Here is an 18,503-nt window from a genome sequence, read left to right as displayed (position 1 = left end):
ATACTTAAAATGTCTTCTTTTCTTACATCCACCAGTTCTACCACCACCAACGGACCTCAGCTGACTAAAGGGATGACATCTCAGGAGTGCTCAACTATAGCTGAAGTAGTGGAAAATGAATCCAAGTAACTGGAGTGGTGATAGAACCTATTACACATAACGCTCCTTCTGGCATCCCGGGGATTTTGCTACTTGTGCCACAGGCACTGCTCAACAATACATTTAAACAAATTACATTTAACTTCTTTTCTCTACATTTTTTGCTCTGGTTTATCATCTGCTGATTTTTGACATACAAAGTACATTTACAACAGAAAATAAGCAAATCCTACATTAAAATTCTAATTAAAATGTCTCCCCCATTAGAATGCTGGCATTTACAATGCGGAGCCCTGAAATGCTGAATGCTGGGGGGGGTATGCAGATAATACAGTAGAATATTGAATATCAAAATTTTTCTTCTCCTTTAGGGTAGTTTTTTTACAGGAACCCTACCCCCCCCTCCCAGCTTATATATCACGTTTGAGATCACCATACTTTGTACAAAAGGGAATATTCCAAGAAATGTCAGTCTCAGACTCTATATGCAAGTCTGGATTTCTGGTCATTGCTAACCAGTTGTAAAAAACTTTTCAAGGGGTTAGTGTATTTAGTAAATGGAAATCTGTACAGGGCAACAAATACTCTACAAAAAGATTGTGTGTGTGTGTCTGTGTTGTGAGGGCACCACCCGCAAAAACATTTAGGTTCCAATCTCTTTTCGATGAGTGCGCCTCATTACTAATAGACTGGGTTCTGTTAGTAAGCCAGTTTTGTTATCCAGCAGATAACGTAGGAATTTATATTAAGTTTAATTATCAATAATGCAAGATCAGGTTTTAACAAACCGAACGTGGCTTCCATTCAAAGCTTGTAGACTGCCTACATTCTTGTTAAGTTCCAAAATAATGTGTTCCATTGCTTTACAGAGAAAGTTGGTAAGGCTTACAGGTCTGCAGTTCTCAGGGTTAGAAATGGGTTCCCCCTCATGAAGTGGAACAACCCACAAAGAATTCATTCAAAAGGCAGAGATGAAATAGGCCTAAGACAGTCTTGAGACAGTGTCTGGTACTAATTACAAGGAAGCAATGTTGCACATTATCTGGACCCGTAGAGCACCCAGGACATGCTCAGAAGTGATAAGACTGGGTGATGAGGGCATATTAACATGCTGTGAAGAGTGAGGATGATGGAGTAAAGTCTGAGCTGAATTTGTCAGCCAATATGGCAGTTGTGAGATAGGACATAACCAAATACCACCCAACATAGCAAACAGCTGCGGTATGAGGATCTGCCTCTCTCCCCAATCATGTATCGATGTACAACCCAAACAGCTGCATGGCTCCTCTCTCTGGAAAGACAGGGCTCATCTATTGAAGGGTAACACCACAGTACAGCTAACTGTGTTGGCCCCAGAGAGGTTGAAGCAATGGGGAATGCATGGGATTCTCAAAGTGGCTGAAGACAGCAATAAAATATGAAAAGTTTATTAAAAAAATTTCAGTGGATGAAACAGCATGACGGTTTCACATGTAGTCATTTGTTTTTGGGAGGGGAGTTTATTCTAGCCATGTTCAGAACATGTTTTATACCACCAAAGCAAAACAAATACTGTGCAGGGAGACTGATCTGAGAAGAAGGGATTCCGTCCTCTTCTGTCAGTGCTCAACCACGGTCATCTATAGGATCTTTTACAAAGCATCAGAAACTAGCAAATTGCAATGTTTGTACGGTATTTATTTATTCATAACTCTTGGAGATTCAAGCTGTCTACTATGCTCATGATTTAGCAGCTCATCTATATATCTATCAGATGTCCCCTACAAAAAAAACCACAAACAGCTCACATATCCCGAGCCACAGTAAACTAAGGTTCACACTATGGTAAGTAAAATCCTTGTGGGTGCAGGTGTATATTCTGTAGGTAAGTGCCAAAAGATGCTCATCTCACACCTCTTGGCTACTATGATTTTAGGCACAAAATTATGTTTTTTGATCTCAGACCAAGCTTCACTCCCTCCAGGATCTTCTGATGTCTTCAGAAAATCACAACTAAACATATAATCATTAAATAAATGAACATTCATGTATAATATTCTTTATCACTACTATCTGAAGATATCACAAACTGAAAAATAAAAATGTGCTCACTTTTGACACTCTGCTGTGATTTTTAAAGGCAGCTGTTGTGATTAATAACACTGGTTGAAAAGTATGAACCAGTTTTAATACAGCTGTTAACACAACTCTTATCACAATTCTGAATGTCCTCCTTGTTAGTATAACTGGAAGCATCCCTGCCCATCACACAAGAGACCAGGGTTTGACTCCCTGATGGGGAGTAGGTGTATCTTTATTGCTTCTATAGCACAACTTGTAAATGAAATGCTTTGCAGACTAAGTGGGGAAGGTTGAAGGTTCTGGACCCCTTAAGGGTGCACACTTAAGTAGGTCACATCTGGGTTGCACTAATAGGCTTACAAGGCCATAATGGTCATTAGTCTAGTATACACCTACAAACCTATTGCACATAAATTGTCTTTTCAACCACTCGGGTAGAAGCACCTTTTTTGTTTTTCTTGTCAGACAAAATATGCAAGTGTACTTCTTGTACAAGTACCTTCTGCTTTATACTCCATCCTCTTAACAGATTAAAGATTACATTCCGTGTCAGTGACAAGAGCAAGACAGAACATTCCAATAGTCCTTGTAAACCCACCGTAAATCTTATAAAGACAAGGGGTACTAAGGGCATGCCGCCTCTGACACAGGTTGAAAGTAGGTTAAGTGTATGAAATGACACCTGCAACAGCTTCAGCCAGATGCATCTTACACTTCTCATGTTACAGACAACTGAACCAATGCAACATTGTTTACACTGGGCTAGTAACAGCATGTTGAATATCAATGAAGCAAGAAAAGAAAGCTTTGCAGGTTACAGCAGATCCCAGCCAAAAAAACATTACGCACTCTCCATGCCTTTAGGAACATTATGCTCATGTATGTGCCATTGACATTACAAAGCATGCCATTCAATCCAAATATAAATAGCAAGATAACAGACTTAAAATGAAATACTAAACTTATCATCATCTACATTTCATGAAGAGGAATTTTTACACATATGGCTAGAAGAACAGTTATCAACCTTCCACTGACTCAGGGCAGTAGGTCATCTTGCTCCCCTCTAGACAAAAGATGATGAGACAATGTTGTCCAAATACTTCAGTGGATGAATGGCACAATTACACAGAGGACCAGAGCTGAAGATTTCCCAGTAAATTAAATGTTGGCAGGTGCAGCAGCAAACAGTTGCCAGTAGGTGGGGCTCTTCAATCCTTTATGGCTGGTGCAGTGTCTGGCAAGCAATTGAATCTATACATTAAATAGATAGCTTAATTTTGCCACAGGTTATTTGGTGGTCCTAAGGTGTCCTGGCAAAACTGTCACTAAAAGTATGAAAAAAGCAAAAACAGTAGAAAATGAAAGGCTATCTACATGACGGGACTGTCATCTAAATGAAATACAACACAGTTTGACAATTCAGGGTCTATACTGAGTTCCATGATGACACACTCCATAGCTTTGCAGACCAGGCTAGTTAGGCTTATAGGACAATAGTTTCCGGGGTCCGTTGTGGCACCACCTTTATGGAGTGGGACCACTGTTGCTGTACCGCCATTCTTTGGGTACATATCCTGTTGTAAGGCTGAGATTGAACAGTGATTTTAAGTGGGGGTTCAGTTCTTCTTGGAGCTCGTGTAAAACGCAGCCCGGGACACCGTCCGGTCCCACTGATGCTGTGTTTTTTGCTTTGGAGAGGGCAGCTCTCACCTGTGCATCTGATATGTCAGGAAGGCTACACTCTGTTGGGATAGTCATTTGCTCATTTGGGGGGGGGGGGGGGAGTTTGCACTGAACCTGTCTGCCAGGATGTTGACAATGTCTGTGGGTTCAGTGTATTTTTTGTCAATTTGCACTAAGAGCATATCTGGGAGTTTCCACTCAGGTTTCTGACATAACTAAAGAAAGCCTTGTGATTAGCTTTAGCGTCTTGTGCAATTTTTCTTTCGAAGCTAGCCTTAGATGATTTTATGAGGGATTGTAGTTTCTTGCTAGTACTGATTAGAGTTGCTTTCCCTTTCAGGGATTTTGCTCTATCATGTAGTAGCTTCCTCCTTCTGTTGTACAGCTTATTTATGGCTGGGGTCCACCAGACAGGTCTCCTGCCTTTGGAGGAGTGTGTCTTGGTTTTATTTGGGACAGCATGATCCATGCATTCCTGTAGGTATCCATAGAATGTGTTTGTAAAGGATTATGCGGTTTGGGCCGTATTTTCCACTGGCCCTGGGGCTCTGAAGGATTCCACCTCGGTTTTGAGAAGTGGGAAGTTTGCTTTTGAGAAGTTTTTGACCGTGGTTTCCTTTGCTGGGGGTGGGGACGGGATATGGATGTCCATAGTTATTAATTTATGGTCAGATCTTACCAATGAGGGGTATACCTCTGGTATGGAACATAGAGTCTCCATGTTGGTGATCAGGTCCAATATGTTTTCCTCTCTTGTGGGAGTGGTGACCAGTTGTTCCATAGCATTTGAGTTTATAAATTCTAGGAACCACTAGGCTAGGGTATTGGGGCTTGAGTAGTGCTCCCAGTCTATGTTTGGGTAGTTAAAGTCACCCAATATAATGGTGTTTGGAGAGACCTTCATATTCTCCAGTGTCTTCAGGAAAGCCGAGTGGGGTTCCTGAGCTTGGGAGGGTGGTCTGTAGCAGGCTAGAAATGCAGCACCTAGATTTAGTCAGTCTTAACACCTCTTTACACAGCACTAGTTCTGAATCCAGACTTATCAAGTGAAAGGATCCTGCCTACTTTGTACCATCAGGACAGGACCTGAGCAGTTGTGAGGGCATTCAGAACCCCAAGCTGAGTGTCACTCAGTTGAAGTTTGTAATGAGATTAATTTTTAAACAACATGGTGAAAACACTAGTCTTAAAAATGCTTGATCAGAAGCATGCCCTAAAACTAAAGTACTGAGATAACACTGTCTAGCTTGCAGGATCATTTGTAGAAATAACTGGACAGCAGGTACATTACTTGGAGTTCTGCAGTTACAACACCAAATATTCTACAGCTACCCACTGCCTACTTTCTAATTGTAATACTTCTTAAAAGGTCTCCCGGTCCAGACATTCACATTTCTTACAGTTCTAATTCAGTCAATTTTTATGCACAAATTTTTCTTCCACAAAACAATCACAAACTCAATAAATACATTGGGGGGGGGTTTCATTTAAGCGGTTACCCTAAAAGCCATAATAAATGAAATTCACTAAAGTCAATAAAAGATTAATAACGTGCCCCATCTGCATACTTTGAATTGAGGCAAAATTCAAACAATATTTTTTACACACACGCGCACGTGCACACACGTAATATTACTACTACCCATAGTATTACACTGGACACAAGCAATCCTTTCTGCTGGCTTTTTTAAAATTTCTCTCATTACTGATGCTGAAAGACTTGCATCAGAATTTTGCTTCAAGAAAACTGGAAGTCCCTTGTTAGATTTCCTTGTTTTTATAAAACATTTTGTGGGCAGTGCAGTTTCTTCAGGTCTGACAGAGCTGCTGTCATTAGAAATTTCAACCCACCACACTGTACTGCTGTCTCTCTCGGTCAGAGAATCATTTCTGAAACAAAAAATGTGCTATAGAGTTGGGTGAGAAGTATTTGAAAGAGCATTCCTGTTACTCTGACTTTTTCTTCCTGCAGTATTTGCTGATAGTGTTTACAATAAGTTGCAAGTGCTGGCCACATGCTCTGACTTCTGATGCCTGAGGCCCTTTTAATGTTAATTGATTAGTAGAGTCAGGTGGTTACTACAATTACAAGAACATCACCTCAGAGAAATTAATCTTGTTTTCGTTCTATTACTGGTAAGCCTACTTTAAGCTTCTTGAAGGACGGCTTAAAGGCAAAGTGGTAGAAACAATGAGATGAAAGTGAAAAGGTTATGTAATTCACTGCATCCATGCCATTCTATCCTGAGAGTCAATCAGAGCTATATAATTACTGCTGCTATACAATCAAAAGAAAATATTTTACTTTTCAATGAAAACAAAATTTTAGAAGTTATAAAATACAGGATCTTAAACAAAAAAACAAAAATAAATAAAGTGGGTTGGGACAAGAAAAGCGATTAATCGTCATAAGACAAGTGAAGGAGTCTTCCACTGAAGCACATTTTTGAAAGTTCATTGCCAAAGTTGTGTTGAAAAAGCAGCTGCTTAGAGGCAAGTCACAGAAATGTACAATACCAGCTGCTGTAAAACAGAGTGAACAGCATCAATTTCTCACCCCACGATGGCAATTTAAAAGTGACTCGTACAAGGAGGTGCAGAGACCCCCAGCTTAATGCACATCAAAAAGAGAGGAGGGCAAATGAATGCATAAAGTACCTAAACCAACAAGCAAGTGGGCAAAAAAGGCCACTTTGTATATCTAAGGCCTAGAGAAAGTTAGTTTGGAAAGATATATTATCAAAGAAAACAAATACATGACCTGTATCAAAGTCATTTGTCATATACCGGTGACCTTTTGGAAATATTTCCCTCTTGGACAGGGGCAATAGGTGCTGGTTTTACTATCTTCTTGAACCAGACACCCTTGGGAACATGGGTTGAACTTGGCTAGGCTTGTAAGGGCCCTAGGGCCATTAGCCTAGTGACCTCCAGTCATCTACCATCAAATACGTAAAAAAATAAACTTTAACACACTCATATTCATCTTATCCCTCAAAGAATGTAACTGGCATACTCTAAAGTACCTCAGTCTTGATGACGCAGTTGAATTTTTTAATACTACTTTCCTGAGCATCCTTAATTACCATGCCCCCATAAGACTTTCCAGAATCAAAGCACAACCCTCCCCATGGCTACAGAAGACCACTAAGTCAGAAAAGAAAAACAGGGATAAAGCCTGGGAGCACTGCCGCAAAACCAAAACACCCTCAACTAGACAGAAATTCCTAGAACTACACAATAGAGTCAAAAAGCTAATAAAACAGGACAAATTCCAATACTACCAGTCTGCCCTAGACTCCTCCCAACACAGCCCCAAACAATTCTGGTCCTCCATAAACTAAATCCTACACCCAGGTAAAGTCAGTACCCCTCCTCCTAACATCCCTCACGCCTCAGAAAATATTACTACCTCATTCAATACACACTTCACACAAACCATACTATCACTAGCTAAACAACACAACCCCTCCCTCCAACCCACACCTTCAACTAGTAATCTCCCCACTGCCTTCTCTTTTTCTCCTGTACCTACCTCCAACATAAAAAAAACTATTAACTAAACTTAAGCCCACCAAATTAGAAGTAGGCAACCTCCCAAGTGAATACCTACAAATTGCAGCTGATGCTCTGGCCTACCCAGTATCCATCTTGATTAACCGATCTCTGTCAGAAAGTTACGTTCCCACACTGTGGAAAGTATCACATATAATTCCCCCTCCACAAAGGCGGACCCTCCACAGAACTAACCAATTACCGCCCCATAACTATTCTCTCTCCACTATCCAAAATACTAGAGAGATGCATACACTCTCAGGTCTTAGACTACCTCCTTACTAACAAACCTCCTTTCCAATACTCAGCATGGTTTCCGACCAAACCATAGCACCACCACTGCCTTACTCGCCTTTACTAACAGTATCCTTAAGCATAAATACAATGGCTGTCTCCCATCTGCTACTTTCCTAGACCTATCTAAAGCATTTAACATGGTCCCACACAAACAATTTATCTCTGTTCTCATTAACCTATCCTTCTCACAATCAGTCACCAACTGGTTTCAGAGTTACCTGTATGACCACCAACAATCCATTGTATGGCAGAATGATATATCTCCCCAACTACCCGTCTCCATAGGGGTTCCCCAAGGATCCATCCTTGGACCCCTACTCTTCTCTGTTTTCACCAATAATCTAGCCTCTGCCACCAAACATGGCACACTCATACAATACGCAGATGACTCAACCATCATCTGCTCAGCCCAGTCCCTACCCAAACTGCAAAAAGTCACACAGGAAGCCTTTTCCTCTGTTGAAACCTGGTTATCCGATGCCCAATTAATACTCAACCCAAACAAAACTAAACTACTCATCCTCCAACCCACCAAACATACTCAAAACAACTCTCACTTTAACATCACAGCAAAAGACAACACCACTATATACCCAACTGAACACACCAAATTGCTAGGAGTGGAAATAGACAAACTAAAATTTGACATTCACATATCCATGACCATAAAAAAGTCCACAAAAAACTAGGAGCGTTATACAGAAATAAGCAACTTTTCACCAAAGCAGCAAAGATTTCAATAGCAAATTCCCACCTTATCTCCACCCTACTTTATGCCTCTCCAATATATACCAACCTAAGGCAATGTGATCTAAACAAGCTAGAGACCTGCTACAACAAAATCGCCAAATTCGCCCACAGGGGCATCCTACCGTAGTCACCACTCTCAATCACTTGCTGAACTGGGCTGGCTTGAACTCCCTCACCTCCTTCAATGGTATCAACTCTCACTCACCCAGAAACTAGTAAACCATCCACTAAATGTCCCATCCCTCCAGAATCTACTCCAACCCTATCGCACCACCAGACCACTAAGATCCAGCAACAAAAATCACTTGCAGATCACTAAAGCCAATAACTCTGCTGGTGAAGCACTATTCTCTTGCACCATAGCCAAATTATGGAACTCCCTCCCACCCACAATTACCTCCATACCATCATGCACCCACTTCAAAACTTTACTAAAAGCGTGCCTAAAAACATGCTGGCTATGCCCTTGCAACTCCCACTCTTAATATCACCCACCCCATCCAACCACTACCTTTCTTTCCACTCCACTAACTACCTTGATTATAGCAAGCTCAGATGCTCATAAGCCTAGTACTTACTATGCAGCAGGAACTTCTTATTGTAACATTTGTTAATGTCTGTTATGTACTTCACAGCTAAAGATTCTAGTTGTCTACTGATGTACTATGTTCTTCATCTGTAAATATGTTGTAAGAAATTGCTATGTAAATTGTTAATCGCTATGTAATCCAATGTAACTACTGTCTGATTGTTTTAACTGTGGAGCTTTTCTCCCCGGGTCTCCGCTGAAAATGGACCTACGTCCAGTCGGATACTCCCTGTCAACTAATATAAATAAATAAATAAATGCGGTTAAGCTAACTACATTACACAGTACCTACAGATACCACCCAATATTTTTAAACAAACACATGATTATAACTTTATATGGAGTTATGTCAGTCCCTGTTCACATGTACTTAAACAACAGCTGTCATTCAGTTGTTACAATCTCCTACTGACTGACATATATAGCAACAAAAACACGTTTTTAGTGTGCAACATCTCCTGCCTTTGATTTTTCTCACATGATCTACCAACAGACATCTGCTTACCTCACTTTATAGGCATCCTTTAGACACCCTTTCTCCATACTGGAAACAGAGTGATAGAAATATAAAAAAAATCCAGCTTGATTTGCTACAGAAAACTTGGTAATTACTCAGTTTGATACAACATGCATCAGCAAAACTAACAGCTACAACTAACATGGCCTTGACAAACATAAGTGCAGAAATGTGTTAACACTGCAATCAGTAACAGCAGCAACTAAGGCAGACACTAACCACTGAATGACAATGCACCAAATAAAAATGTGTAACAAAAAGATTCACTTAGAGCAAATGTTCCCAGTAAACAGCTGTAGGTAACGATAATAACAAATGAAAGCACCAGGAACAAAGCAAAGAGTGACTGGAGCAATTCTGTCCAAGGTAGCATAAACTCTCAAACTCTTTAAACAACTGCAAACACAACGAATATGCTCTATAAAGGTATCTTTATTCCGTGGTTTGATTCTCTGCTGGGGTGTCTTCTGTGTGGAATCTGCATGTCCTCACAGTGTTCGTGTGCATTTCCTCCGGGTACTCTGGTTCCTCCCACATTCCAAAGACAAGTCTTAGACACTAAATAGGCCCCTAGATGCAATTGTGTGGTGTAGAAGAACTACTGTGTCAGGGCTAGTCACCAGGCAGTGTAAACCTTGGCTGTGGATGACTGTCATTGTTGAAATGACTCCCCCTCCCCCACGACCCCAGATGCAAAAATGGGTAAAAGGCACTGTGGATGAATACGTGGGCATACAGGCACTGTGGAAAGATGGCTGGGTGTGTGTGTGTCTATATATCTCTCTCACACACACACACACACACACACACACACCCCACTTGCAGCTGTTTGGTAGGCTACTTGTCACTGCTAAATAGTTAAGTCAAAATAAAACATGAATAGGCATTTCTAAACACCAAACTACACACATTTGCAGAAAGTACTCTTAGCTATATTACTCAGGACAACTGCTTCAAAGCAAGACACAGTTGCAGTACATTTGTGAAGAAATTCTACTTTCCTTTAATACACAAGTATTACACGCCTACCTTTCCTCTAACAGGAAATGCAACTGTTTTCTCCCCACATAGCCTAATACTCTTTCCTCCCCTTAAACTCTTGTCTAACTCTGAGCACAGGGTAACTTAACTTAAATGTAAATATTGTAAATATTACAACTGTACAACTCACAAAAATAACTTTTACGACCTTTTTTCTCTCTTTCTCTTCTTAATCTTTTTCCCCCTCACAACTAAGTTTCCACTGCCATCCTACATTTTAGATTCCATATAATCAAGGAATTTATTCCTGTTCTTTAGCTTAAAATAAAATTGTAACCGTGATTTCTTTACTATGATTGTATCTGTAACTACACTATGTAATGCCATCCTAAATATTTTGACACTATGTAACCAAACAATTTATTTTTGTTCTCTAGCACAAAATGAAATTTTAATTGTGTTTTGTTTACTATGATTGTATCTCTGAATACACTGTGTAATGTGGAGTTTTCTCCTTGGGCCTCCACTGAAAACGGGCTCCCTGAGCCCAGTGGACCTTCCTGGTCATCACACTGGGAATAAATAAATAAAGTACAGTTTAAAATCTAACACTGCAGTTTTTTTTAACTGTTCTATGCACTTCCCATATGTGAGTATCTGTGCATTAAGAACACTCTGTATGAAATGGCAGACATGCAGCAATATCCATGCAAATGTATATGACAACTGGAAAGTGGGTCCTTAAAACCAAATGAAAACCAGCATTAAGCACTGCATTAGATAAAACCTATGGGATGCAAGTATTACCAGCAGTTGTCTGTTAGGTCTAAAGGCTAGTTCTCAATGTCTCTTCTGGCACAGTATAAACCAATAATTCCATTCTACTTCAAGCAAGAGGAGTTTTCTCTTCTTCACTTACAACTGTAAAAACAATACCTGTCACAAGAACTCTGACTTGAAAAGAAGCTTCTCTAGTTTATTTATTTTGTTTATGGAATAGGGAACAGAACATCCCAGCTATTGTTCTAGTAGCATTTTTCTTAATCTTGTAACCAATTAAAACAGGTAAAAACAGTTCTTAGTGCCAAGCTGGAAACACTGGCAAAGGACTTCATTTCCACAGTCACATGCAATGTAAATGAAAGGAGACTGTAGGCTGCACTACCCTGAAGAATTACAGCTTAACTTAACTATAAAATTGTACTTAGATGCACTGCTTACGCATGCAATCTTTACTTATGTATCCAAAGTCTGGAATTCTCTACTCTGTAATATAACTACTATCACTTCCATCTCTCAATTTAAAAAAATCATTAAAACTTCATCTCAGTAATAACTGGCTATGCTCTTCCAGGCTAGAACCTCCCTATGCTAGACCCTTCTCCACCTATTATCACACCTAAAACTGAATAATTAGCTCGAGGTACTATGTTTATATAAATACATACAATAGAATAGAAATTGTTTACTGTGATGGATTAGATCATACAATCTTTACTCAATAGTTGTTTCAGATTTGTTTCTACAGCAATGATCACTAATTTTTTCACATCTCTGTCTGACTAAATGTGTCTGTTATCTTTGTACATGCTACTTTTAATTATGACTCAGTTTGTATGAAAATTCTGTTGTCAAACTTTGTACTATTTTATTTCAAGTTATTGATGCATGTGGAACTTTTCTCCCCAGAACTGCACTGAAAATGGACCCGTGTCCAGTGGACTATCTCGGTTAACAAATGTAAAATAAATATTTATTTATTTTATTTATTAACATTTGTTAATCGGGTTTGTCCAGCTAGGCTTGTGGCCCATTTTCAGTGGAGACCTGAGGAGAAAAGCTCCGATACATGAACAAATTACAGAAATACATACTTTAGCATCTAAATTCAAACAGAAAAACTCAGTTATACAAGAAATGTAAATAATGATAGAAACAGCGATATATGCACATTATTATTTTTTTTTCAGCAAGGAGAGTTTTGACTAAATAAAATAAATAAATAAATAATTATGCGCTACTTTTTTTTTTTTTTTTTGCAGCTAAAGTGATATAGGGAATCAAAGTTACTCACCAGACATAGTCCCCTTCTCAGAGTTCCTGTCCATGTCCTCAGAAGATGCAAAGTTTTCAGATAATCTCCTAGTTCCACTTCTGCTGAAGTCTTGAGAACTCTGCTGTAAAAATGAAGTGTGAGAGCTTTAGTGCTGGATGAGGGGATGTGACTCTTATGAAAGCACTGCCTAAAGTGTTTAAGGAGGAAAAAATGCACAACAAGCTTATTCCACCAACTGATCTCGTCACTCAAAGGCTGATGTCATTGACCTTTTGATGCAATCACAACAGCAGTCCATTAACAGCCCATTGTGAAAAGCACCCCACTGACAATGAATTAACAGGCTCTCATAAAAGGAGAACATCCGTGAACAAAGGAGGCCTACTTCTAAGTTAATATCCCAATTATCAGCTCTCCAGACTTGTTGTACATAACAGACTTAAGATGGATCAAATTCCTGGGCTCCCTAGACACATCACCAGGCATAGCTGCAAACTTAAGATAATTTAATTAGTTATTGATATACTCAGAACAGAAACATACGGTATATGTATTCAGGAGATGCGTATTACCCAAACACAAATACATTACTAAAAATCAAACAGAAAACAGAGAGAAGAAAAAAAGCCACTGCTTTCTTGCTAGGTGTCTTACCTCACTACTGCCCTTTTTTTTTAAAATGCTGCATTTAACCATGGGGTTTGGATGGTTTTCATTCAGTAAAGTCGAAACAGAAATATATCACAATACCCAGCAGCAGACACATAATAAAGTGAGACAGAGTATCTGCTTTTGCTCCCAGACATGAACCTTCGATTATGCATTTCAAAACATTATCCTACACATCAGAGTATCCACAGAAGACACTGGAAACCTTGCATGAACATCTCAAAAGAAAAGGATACCCAAGAAGAGTGCTGTGCATAAGTTCCCTTAGTTATGCTGTGCATAAGTTCCCTTAGTTATGCTGTGTTTAGGAGGCACAAATGCAACCAAAGAAATCTTGAGGATTAACATAATTGTTAGCCCCTTGTTACTTAGGTGGGGATGAGAAGGAATAAACATTACAACAGAGATCAGCATGATAATGGTGAGATCTATGCAAAGTTCTTAGATAAAGAGTGTACGAATGTTTGGCTGAGAGCCAACAAGGTCGATTTACAGGTGACCTGGGGAAAAAAATTCACTCTCAATTAAAATGCATTACTTGGAGAGTCATACAACCACATATGCACATCATTTTTATCTATAACAATCAATACCTACAGTTAAATCACTAGGGTGGCAGAAAAAATATGTAAACAGCACCCTTTTCCAGTCGTTAACACACAAGCATCACAAATACTTGAACAAAAAAGTAGTCAATTAATTAACTAATTATTTATTTAATTTACTGCTTTTGTTCACCTGGAAAGTCTGAATGGGTGCAAGATCCGTTTTCAGTGGAGGCCCAGGGAGAAATGCTCCATTAATAAAAACATACTACAAAAAATACATACATAAAAAAATGTACACACTATACAAAGCAAGATATAAATGTGGATCAAGAAGGTTACAGTTGCAGAAAAAAAAATCAGAAAATGAGAAAACGTCACAATACAGTTACTGCTACATTTGCATTAAGTAGCCTTATTAGACAGTGTAACATACATAGTGACTAAATAAATTAAAGGTAATTTTATATGAGAGGAAAAAAATATATATATATGGTAATGTATTGACATAAGGTTACAGATTATTGGTTTCAGTAGTCTGAATGATTCATTTATTATTTCTTGCTCAATACGTGGAAAGTGTAGTGCTAACTTTGTGGAGGAGAGTTAAAACTCATAAAGATAATTATTCAGTGTACTAGTATATTATGAGAAGAACGTACAGTGATTAGAGAAGAATGTAAGGACAGGGAAACAGAAAAAGAGAGAGAAGAAGGGTGCGGTAAGGTTGTGGTGAGGTGTCAGCAAAGTGTGTAAGAGAAAAGCTGGAGAAGATACGGGGGTACTACCTGGGAGAGAAGCGAAGGTAGAGCCACACTTTTGTAAGGTGTTACCTGAAAATAAACAATGAAGCAGGAATACACCAGACAGTTATTTGTAAGAACGTCTAGTACTAGTTACTGCTAAAACATTTGGATTATGCAAAGCACTGAGCTTAATAACGGACCACATGTGGTATTACAAGGCCCACTGGCTCAAGAGGCACCATAATTCTGCCTATTTAAACTGTACATTTTTGTTCTATTTCTATACGAAGGCATTAGCTGAGATGCTCCAAATAATAGGGTGGATTCGTAAAAGTTTTTATTTTATTTATTTAACATTTGTTGACCAGGAAAGTCCGACTAGGACAGAGCCTATTTTCAGCGGAGACCTGGGGAGAAATGTTCCAGACACGTCTTTGGAATGTGGGAGAAAACCCACGCAAACACAGGGAGGACATGCAGACTCCGCACAGAATCAAACCGAAGAACCTCTTGCTGTGAGGCCACAACGTTAACCACTGCACCACTGTACCACCCAAGTTACCATACAGTATATACTATGTATACACTTAGTGTAACCTTTCGGAGTAAAAAGACAGCACACGCATTGTGGTAGGGTTGTTCTTGAATTCAGAAAGTGTACACATAGTGTACATTTTGTGGTAACCTTTATGAATCCAGCCAAATATTCTGCCTGCTCCAGTGACTTCTGATAGGATGACATTAGCTACGAAATGTGTTTATATTGAAATTTCCTAGGCAGGTCATGCACATGATCCATAGTGGTACACATGCATCATTCAAAATTATAGCAGGAACCATCAAAAATCATAACATGGGGGGTAACACTGGACAACTTAAATTCTGCATACATTCACACTCTTTCTGATGAGGTTGATATGTAAATTTGCATGTGGGAAGGCACATTTAATTTGGCTTTTTCAAGGCGGGGTGACAGAATATAGAATTTTAAACATTTTACCCTATTAGTCTTCACTGGGCATACTTTCTATATATACATTTTGTCTGACTTTGTACAGCAGAACACCATGTTTAATGCTGATACATTTACTATTCTTTGTATGAATTTCACTAACTTACATCTCCACACTGTACATACTATACTGTAAATTAGTTCATACATTAATCATGAACCAAAGATTACATCATCGTATAAATATTCATTATAAGCATTCTACTGCTGTATATTTCCTTTTGCCATGTATATCCAGTTCCTTCATTTTCATAGTTCTTCCTACACACTCTTGGGTACAATCTGCATACTTCCTACTGTGTACACGATTAGTCAAGAGGCTACAACAGTCAAAACAATCACTGAACATGCCAAGAGACGTGCCTGTCTTATTCACCATAACCTAATCCAACTTTCATGTTAACTACTAAAAATTACACCATAATCCAAATAAAAACACATGGACACGCCAACTAACCAGGAAGTCCTCTTGCATTTTCATTTCAATGTACAAGTTAAAAACACAACTGAACAAATAGCTAGCCATCTTCTACAAATTTTGATTCAGTTTTCATCCACCTGTAACAGCACCAGCGTCAACCATATTAGTGTCTCATTGGTTCAGTGCAGTGCTGTGGCTGAACCAATGAAACAGCAGAAAGTGCAAGTGGAGCAGCTACTGCAGTGACATTTAAAATTGGATCAGCTGAGAGATGTACGAGTACATACCTATACAAATGCACTTCCATGTAGCATACAAATGCAGTCGACTCTATGTGATTATATTCAGTACCCATATCGAAGCACAGTACAGATTAAAAAACAAAACACTAGATAAAGCAAAAACATGAAAGCAAAAGTGTAAATTAAATGTCAACTAGTGTAAGTCTTCTGAAAATGATAGGTAATTAGGGATCTCCTACAACTAGTAACAAGTTGAAAAGCACACACTGGCTGGAGAAACTTGTCAGTGAGTAGATGGCAGGCATAAGAATTGCAAAGCTGTTCATATGTTGGTATTTTGTACTTTGGATGAAGGTTATATGCAGGGCAGATCTGCACGTTACTTGTAGAGGTAAGGTAACAGATGCACATTATAGTAATGCTTAAAATTACTTCAACATATTTTGTAGCAAATTCAGGAAGAATCCTGAGACTCTGTGAAATACCCCCCTTTACCATAAAGACCATTCGCACCATACTGTTTTCTGGTGTGTGTGTGTGTGTGTGTTGTTTTGTGGCTAAAAACATGCCCCTCTGCTGCAGCCTAATTCTGATAAAATCATGGGACACTAGTACAGACATACAGACACTTCATAACCTACAGCAGCATAAAAGGCACTTCATTTCTATATAAAATACAGCCAAAAAAGACATGTACTCCCTATAAAGACATTTTGTCATCTACATACTGCAGTCAGAATGCCATACTCTGAAATCTGAACCTGAATACGCATGTTCCTGCAGTTTTAACAAAAAAAAAAAAATTTTTTTTTTCTTTATCACACTTTGCTGCTGGATGCAGAATTCTGACTACCTCATATCATCGCTCTGGTGGTTTGGCCAAATAAAAAAGTAATACCCAAGAGAAAATACAAAATGAAAAGGTACAAAATATATTTGTTTTACTAAGTAAATTATGACTTCAATACAAAGTACACTTGCATAAATAAACTTACCATAACAGTAAATGTTTAATTATAGTAGTGGCCTAATCTATTAAGGTCCTACTCCCCTGAGGACTGGCCAGCTAAACAAAGCTAAAATGTGCCTTTTACATGATGCAGCTGTCAGAAGCCCAGGTAGAGCTCCATAAAAAGGACATTTCAAATGCAAAAAGCTTCAGAGCATTTTTTTTGCTTGGGAGGGAGGCAAGAGCCCTGAAGGAATAGTGCTTGGAAACATACCCAATAGTAAACTATATACTGAAGGGTGAAAAAGTACAGTTTTGTACCTACCATAAATGTAGATGTTCGAGGATTCCATTGCTGCAGTCCTAACTATTGGGTATAGTCCGCGTCCCGTCGGCCCGAATACCAGAGTATAAGGCTGACGTCGGTCAGGGCGCATTAGACTGACGTCAGTACGTCAGGGTACTAATGCGCATGACCAACGTCATATCCTCAGTCTTTTCTTGCCCCAGATGTCAGAAGACCCTAAAAAAACAAGGCCCAAAATACCTGCACCAAAAACATGTACAATATATACAAGAATATATACAAAAATATAAGCATGTAAACTCACCTACACAACCACCCCTAAACACAGACGGGAAGGAGGGAGGGTAAATTGGACTGCAGCAATGGAATCCTCGAACATCTACATTTATGGTAGGTACAAAACTGTACTATGTTCTTCGTTTTCCATTGCTGCAGTCCTAACTATTGGGTAGAATCCCAAAGCAGAGGAAAGGGAGGCTGGCAAATCATAAAGAAGTAGGAGCTGACAACATGCCTTGTAAAACAGCTGTGGCAAAACCAGCCCTAGACTTAGAGTAGATAGGAAGGTGATAATGCTTAGAGAAAGTATGCACTGAACTCCAAGTAGCTGCTTCCAAAATATCCTTAGTTGCCACCCCCCTTAGAAATGCTGTTGAAGTGGCAGTAGCCCTAGTGGAATGAGGCCTAATCCCAGCTGGAATCTCCTTGCCATGATGGGAATAACAAAATGCAATGCAAAAGCCAATCCACCTAGAAATAGTTTGTTTTGACACAGGCTTGCCCTGTGAACTCAAAGCAAAAGAAACAAACAACTGCTGAGACTGCCTAAAATCCTTAGTCCTGCTCAAATAATAACGCAATTGCCTGTGTACATCTAAAGTGTGCAAAATCTTTTCCCCTTTATTTTGGGGGTCTGCATAAAAAGTAGGCAAATGAATAGTTTGGTTTAAAGCCACACTAGAAACCACCTTAGGCATAAAGGAAGGATTAGTGCGTAATGATACCCTATCCTTATGGAAAA

General features: G+C 39.1%; 1 protein-coding gene across 4 annotated transcripts in view; it reads right to left on the bottom strand.

The window, feature by feature from the left end:
* Positions 1 to 18,503, bottom strand: part of LIMA1 (LIM domain and actin binding 1) — a 1,567,671-nt gene that overhangs the window by 135,169 nt on the left and 1,413,999 nt on the right. For all 4 annotated transcript variants that reach the window (XM_044083484.1, XM_044083485.1, XM_044083482.1 and 1 more), the window contains one exon: positions 12,610 to 12,712. In XM_044083484.1, the coding sequence (XP_043939419.1) occupies positions 12,610 to 12,712 (103 nt within the window). The remainder of the gene's footprint in view (positions 1 to 12,609; positions 12,713 to 18,503) is intronic.

Source organism: Protopterus annectens, chromosome 9.part0, assembly GCF_019279795.1.
Source record: "Protopterus annectens isolate FY-2018-M chromosome 9.part0, PAN1.0, whole genome shotgun sequence".
In the NCBI taxonomy this organism is placed as follows: domain Eukaryota; kingdom Metazoa; phylum Chordata; order Ceratodontiformes; family Protopteridae; genus Protopterus; species Protopterus annectens.
The sequence above is the reverse complement of the archived record's forward strand: the minus strand, read 5'-3'. Positions and strand labels throughout refer to the sequence as shown.